Raw genomic sequence first — 7,091 nt, forward strand, 5'->3', positions numbered from 1 at the left:
GTTTAAACGGATGGGGGCGTGGTTTAAAGGGGTGGGGGTGGTTTGTCTGGGTGGGTGTGGTTAAATGAGGGGCGCGGTTTGAAGGGGCGTGGTTTAAAGGGGGCGTGGTCTCTAGGGCAGTACCACCTCCGCATCGAGGGGGTGGAGCTTGAGGATGACGCCACCTTCGAGTGTCAGGCGGGGGGAGGGGAGGAGAGCGGCCCCCCCCGCGCATCCCGGAGCGCCCGGCTGAGGGTGATGGGTGAGGGGGCTCTATGGGGCTCTATGGGGCTCTATAGGGGCTCTATGGGGCTCTATGGGGGCTCTATGGGGCTCTATGGGGCTCTATAGGGGCTCTATGGGGCTCTATGGGGCTCTATGGGGGCTCTATGGGGCTCTATGGGGCTCTATAGGGGCTCTATGGGGCTCTATGGGGCTCTATAGGGGCTCTATAGGGGCTCTATAGGGCTCTATGGGGCTCTATGGGGCTCTATAGGGGCTCTATAGGGGCTCTATGGGGCTCTATAGGACTCTATGGGGGCTCTATGGGGCTCTATGGGGCTCTATAGGTCCCCCCCCCCCCCAGTGCCTCCGGGGCCGCCGGCGCTGGAGCTGCCGCCGGGGGCGGAGCTGCCGTGGGTGGGCGGGGCCGAGGTGCACGTGCGCTGCCACGCCCACGACGCACGCCCCGCCCCGCGCCTCGTTCTCACGCTCGGTGACGTCAACGCGGGGGGGAGGTTGGGGTCATTTGGGGTCATTTGGGGGGGAGGGGAGTGAATTTTGGTCTGGTTTGGGTCATTTCGGGTGATTTTGGGGTGTTTTGGGAGATTTTGGGGTGGTTGGGGGGATTTTGGGGTGTTTTGGCTGATTTGGGGGTGTTTGGGTGATTTTGGGGTGTTTGGGGAGATTTGGGTTTATTTTAGGGTGTTTTGGCTGATTTTGGGGTGTTTTGGGGATTTTGGGGTGTTTGGGGAGATTTTGGGGTGTTTGGGGAGATTTGGGTTTATTTTAGGGTGTTTTGGCTGATTTTGGGGTGTTTTGGGGATTTTGGGGTGTTTGGGGAGATTTGGTCTGTTTTGCGGTGTTTGGGGTTGATTTGGGTTGATTTTAGGGTGGTTTTGGCTGATTTTGGGGTGTTTTGGGGGATTTTGGGGTGTTTGGGGAGATTTGGTCTGTTTTTCGGTGTTTGGGGTTGATTTGGGTTGATTTTAGGTTGGTTTTGGGTGATTTTGGGGTGTTTTGGGTGATTTTGGGGTGTTTGGGGAGATTTGGTCTGTTTTGTGGTGTTTGGGGTTGATTTGGGGTGATTTTAGGGTGGTTTTGGCTGATTTTGGGGTGTTTTGGGGGATTTTGGGGTGTTTGGGTGATTTTGGGGTGGTTGGGGGGATTTTGGGGTGTTTTGGCTGATTTTGGGGTGTTTTGGGGGATTTTGGGGTGTTTGGGGAGATTTGGTCTGTTTTGGGTTTTTTTGGGGTTGATTTGGGTTGATTTTAGGGTGGTTTTGGCTGATTTTGGGGTGTTTTGGGGGATTTTGGGGTGTTTTGGGGGATTTTGGGGTGTTTGGGGAGATTTGGTCTGTTTTGTGGTGTTTGGGGTTAATTTGGGGTGATTTTAGGGTGGTTTTGGCTGATTTTAGGGTGGTTTTGGCTGATTTTGGGGTGTTTTGGGTGATTTTGGGGTGGTTTCGAGGTGTTTTGGGGTGATTTTTTGTGTTCTGGGGTGATTTTTGGGGTGTTTCGGGTGTTTTTTGGTGTTTTGGGGTGATTTGGGCTGCTTTTGGGCTGATTTAGGGTGATTTTGGCACAGGGGGGCAGCCGCTGCCCGACGCCTCCCCCCGCATCTTCGAGGGCTCCCACCCGAAACTGAGCAGTGCTGAAGTCACCGTCAGGTGAGCGCCCCCTAGACCTGTATGGACCAGTATAAACCAGTATAAACCAGTATAGACCAGTATAGACCAGTATAAACCAGTATAGACCAGTATAGACCAGTATAGACCAGTATAAACCAGTATGGACCAGAATGGAACATTATGGACCAGTATAGACCAGTATAGAACAGTATGAACCAGTACGGACCAGTATGAACCAGTACGGACCAGTATGGACCAGTATGGACCAGTATAGACCAGTACGGACCAGTATAGACCAGTACGGACCAGTACGGATCAGTATGGACCAGTATGGAACATTATGGATCAGTATGGATCAGTATGAACCAGTATAGACCAGTATGGACCATTGAGGCCCATTAAAGCCCATTGACCCCCATTTACCCCCATTGACTCCATTGACCCCCATTGACCCCCATCACCCCCCATCGCCCCCATTGCCCCCCATTGACTCCATTGTTCCCCATTGGATCCCATTGACTCCATTGCCCCCTATTGCCCCCATTGCCCCCCATTGACCCCATTGACTTACAATGACCCCCATTGCCCCCCCATTGACCCCATTGACTCCCATTGTCCCCATTGCCCCACATTGACCCCATTGACTTACAATGACCCCCATTGCCCCCCATTGACCCCCATTGCCCCCATTGCCCCAGGCTGACCCCACAGCGCCAGCACCATGGACAGCGCCTGCTCTGCAGCGCATCCAATGAGGCCGGGGCTGCCCCGACCGAGGCCGCGCTCGTCCTTGACGTCCTCTGTGAGCACCCATCGACCCCCATTGACCCCCATTCACCCCCATTGACCCCCATTGACCCCCATTGACCCCCATTGAACCCCATTGAACCCTATTGAATCCCATTGAACCCCATTGACCCACTTCGACCCCCATTAACCACCATTGACCCCCATTGAACCCCATTGACCCCCATTGAACCCCATTGAGCCCCATTGATCCCCATTGAACCCCATTGAACCCCCCATTGACCCCAATGGATCCCCCCCATTGTGACCCATTGCCCCCAGTCCCCCCGGGCCCCCCCACCATCGAGGGCCTGGATTCGCCCCACGTGCGGGCGGGGGACACCCTGGAGCTGGTGTGCGTCGTGCGGGGGGGGAACCCCCCCCCCAGCCTCCATTGGGACAAGGTAATGGGGCAATGGGGTAATGGGGGGCAATGGGGGTAATGGGGCAATGGGGGTAATGGGGCAATGGGGGTAATAGGGGGCAATGGGGTAATGGGGGCAATGGGGGTAATGGGGTAATGGGGGTAATGGGGCAATGGGGGTAATAGGGGTAATGGGGCAATGGGGGTAATGGGACTGATGGGGGCAATTGGGGTAAGGGGGTAATGGGAGCCAATGGGAGTCAATGGGAGACAATGGGAGCCAATGGAAGCCAATGGGTGTCAATGGGAGCCAATGGGTGTGAATGGGACACAATGGGTGTCACTGGGTGTCAACAGGTGTCAGTGGGAGCCAATGGGTGTCAATGGGTGTCACTGGGTGTCAATGGGAGCTAATGGGTGTCAATGGGTGTCAATGGGAGCCAATGGGTGTCAATGGGAGCCAATGGGTCTCAATGGGTATCAATGGGAGTCAATGGGGGTCAATGGGTGTCAATGGGTATCAATGGGTGTCAATGGGGGTCAATGGGTGTCAATGGGTATCAATGGGTGTCAATGGGGGTCAATGGGGGTCAATGGGTGTCAATGGGTATCAATGGGTGTCAATGGGGGTTAATGGGTCTCAACGGGTCTCAACGGGTCTCAATGGGTGTCAATGGGGGTCAATGGGTGTCAATGGGTATCAATGGGTGTCAATGGGGGTCAATGGGTGTCAATGGGTATCAATGGGTGTCAATGGGGGTCAATGGGTATCAATGGGTATCAATGGGTGTCAATGGGGGTCAATGGGTATCACTGGGCATCACTGGGCGCCCCCTGCAGGACGGGAGGCCGCTGGCAGCGCCCTGGCTGACGCAGCGCCCCCTGGCGGTGACGCGGAGCCCCCTGGCGGTGGCCGTGACCCGGGGGGACGACGGCGCCACCCTGCGGTGCCGCGTGCAGACACAGCGCCCCCTGGCGGCCGGGGGGAGCGCCAGCGTCACCCTGCACGTGACCTGTGAGCCGATGGGGCTATGGGGGAATGGGGGGCAATGGGGGCTATGGGGTAATGGGGGGTGATGGAGGGAATAGGGGTAATGGGGGTCAATGAGGTGATGGGGGGCAATGGGGGCAATTTGGGCTATGGGGGGAATGGGGGGTAATGGGGCCTATGGGGGTAATGGGGGGTATGGGGGGGAATGGGGATAATGGGGGTAATAGGGGGCAATGGGGTAATGGGGGGCTATGGGGGTAATGGGGGTAATGGGGGGCAATGGGGGCAATGGGGGCTATGGGGGTAATGGGGGGTATGGGGGGAATGGGGGCAATCATTTAATGGGGGGCTATGGGGTAATGGGGGCTATGGAGGTAATGGGGACAATGGGAGGCAATGGGGGCAATGTGGAGCAATGGAGGACAATGGGGAGCAAAGGGGGTCAATGGGGGGCAATGGGGGTCTATGGGTCCCAATGGGTCTCAATGGGTCTCAATGGCTCCCTATGGGTCCCAATGGCTCCCTATGGGTCCCAATGGGTCCCAATTGGTCCCAATGGCTCCCTATGGGTCCCAATGGGTCCCAATTGGTCCCAATGGCTCCCTATGGGTCCCAATGGCTCCCTATGGGTCCCAACGTGTCTCCATGGGTCCCAGACCCCCCCTCGGAGGTGACGCTGGTGGGGCCGCGGGGGGGCGCCGAGAACGAGTCCCTGAGCCTGACGTGCGCCAGCGCCCCCAGCAACCCCCCCGCGCGCCTGCGCTGGTGGTTGGGGGGCAGGGAGCTGCGCGCCAGCGAGAGCAGCACGGCGCCGGTGCGCCCCCTGCCGGGCCGGAGGACTGCGAGCGGGGGGCGATGGGGGGCAATGGGGGAGTCAATGGGGCATCTATGGGGTCAATGGGGCATCTATGGGGTCAATGGGGCATCTATGGGGGTCAATGGGGTCGATGGAGGTCAATGGGGCATCTATGGGGTCAATGGGGTCGATGGGGGTCAATGGGGCATCTATGGGGTCAATGGGGTCGATGGGGGTCAATGGGGCATCTATGGGGTCAATGGGGTCGATGGGGGTCAATGGGGCATCTATGGGGTCAATGGGGTCGATGGAGGTCAATGGGGCATCTATGGGGTCAATGGGGTCGATGGGGGTCAATGGGGCATCTATGGGGTCAATGGGGTCGATGGAGGTCAATGGGGCATCTATGGGGTCAATGGGGTCGATGGGGGTCAATGGGGCATCTATGGGGTCAATGGGGTCGATGGGGGTCAATGGGGCATCTATGGGGTCAATGGGGTCGATGGGGGTCAATGGGGCATCTATGGGGTCAATGGGGTCGATGGGGGTCAATGGGGCATCTATGGGGTCAATGGGGTCGATGGAGGTCAATGGGGCATCTATGGGGTCAATGGGGTCGATGGAGGTCAATGGGGCATCTATGGGGTCAATGGGGTCGATGGGGGTCAATGGGGTCGATCCGGTCAATGGGGGCCAATGGGGTCGATCCAGTCAATGGGGCTCAATGGGATCAATGGGGGTCAATGGGGTCTGTGCGGTCAATGGGGTCAACGGGGATCTATGGGGGCATCTATGGGGGTCCATGGGGTCAATGGGATCAATGGGGCTCAATGGGGGTCAATGGGGTAGATGTGGTCAATGGGCGTCAATGAGGTCAATGGGGTCAATGGGATCAATGGGGGTCAATGAGGTCAACGGGGGTCTATGGGGGAATCTATGGGGGTCAATCGGGGTCCATGGGGTCAATGGGGGTCAATGGGGTTCAATGGGGCTGAATGGGGTCTATGGGGTCTATGGGGGTCAATGGGTGTCAATGGAGGTCTACGGGGTCTATGGGAGCCTATGGGGCTCAATGGAGGTCAATGGGGGTCAATGACCCCCCATTCCCCCCCAGGCCCCCGGGGGGGGCACGGTGACGTCATCGAACCTGACGCTGGTGGCGCGGCGCAGCGAGCACGGGCGCCCCCTGGTGTGCGAGGCGGCGGTGCCGGGGGTGGGCGTGGCCAGGGCCAGCCTCGTTCTGAGCATCACCCGTGAGCCAATGGGGATCAAGGGCGGCAATGGGGGGCAGTGGGGGCAATGGGGGGCAATGGGGATCAATGGAGTTCAATGGGGCTCAGTGGGGGTCAGTGGGGATCAATGGGGTCAATGGGGGCCAATGGGGCTTAACAGATGTCAATAGGGGCAATGGGGATCAATGGGGGTCAATGGTGGTCAATGGAGTTCAATAGGGCTCAATGGGGGTCAATGGGGGTCAATGAGGATCAATGGGGGTCAATGGGGATTAATGAGGATCAAAGGGCTCAATGCAGTCAATGGGGTCAATGGGGATCAATGGGGTCAATGGGGATCAATGGGGATCAATGGGGCAATGGGGAGCAATGGGGGTCAATGGGGATCAAAGGGGGTCAATGGAGTTCAATGGGGCTCAATGGCGGTCAATAGGGATCAATGGGTGGCAATGGGGCGCAATGGGACTCAATGGGGGTCAATGGGGCTCAATAGGACTCAATGTGGGTCAATGGGACTCAATGGGGATCAATGGGACTCAATGGGGGTCAATGGAGGTTAACGGGAATCAATGGGGGTCAATGAGGATCAATGGGGCCATTCCCCCCCCCAGACCCCCCCGATTCGCTGTGGGTCGAGGCCCCGCCCCCCAACGCCTCCTTCCGGGTGGGGGAGCTCGTGCGGTTGGGGTGCTACGCACGTGGGGGGCACCCCCCCCCCCGCCTCGTCTGGAGCAAGGTGGGAGCCAATGGGGGGGACTGGGAGGGACTGGGTTAGGGTTAGGGTCCCTATGGGTCCCAATGGGTCCTATGGGTCCCTATGGGTCCCTATGGGTCTCTATGGGTCCCTATGGGTGCTATGGGTCCCTATGGGTCCCTATGGATCCTAGGGGTTGCTATGGGTCCTATGGGTCCTATGGGTCGCTATGGCTCCTATGGGTCGCTATGGGTCCTATGGATCCCTATGTGTCTCTATGGGTCCTATGGGTCCTATGGGTCCCTATGGCTCCTATGGGTCGCTATGGCTCCTATGGGTCTCTATGGGTTCCAATGGGTCTCTATGTGTCCCTATGGGTCCCAATGGGTCTCTCTATGGG

The 7,091-nt window shown here is 58.0% G+C and overlaps 1 protein-coding gene across 1 annotated transcript; it reads left to right on the forward strand.

Moving 5' to 3' along the window:
• The first annotated feature begins 254 nt into the window (after positions 1–254).
• Positions 255–6,772, forward strand: LOC133264641 (nephrin-like). The gene is made up of 9 exons (XM_061444473.1): positions 255–259; positions 549–694; positions 1,786–1,867; positions 2,527–2,630; positions 2,897–3,018; positions 3,819–3,993; positions 4,626–4,783; positions 5,880–6,018; positions 6,609–6,772. Exons 1-9 carry the CDS (start codon positions 255–257, stop codon positions 6,770–6,772), a joined length of 1,095 nt encoding a protein of 364 aa, XP_061300457.1.
• The last annotated feature ends 319 nt before the right edge of the window (positions 6,773–7,091 follow it).

The sequence above is a fragment of the Pezoporus flaviventris genome, unplaced genomic scaffold (genome assembly GCF_033815535.1).
Source record: "Pezoporus flaviventris isolate CSIRO_AGI_PZ_B2104156 unplaced genomic scaffold, CSIRO_AGI_Pfla_v1 ptg000911l, whole genome shotgun sequence".
NCBI classification, from domain to species: Eukaryota; Metazoa; Chordata; class Aves; order Psittaciformes; family Psittacidae; genus Pezoporus; species Pezoporus flaviventris.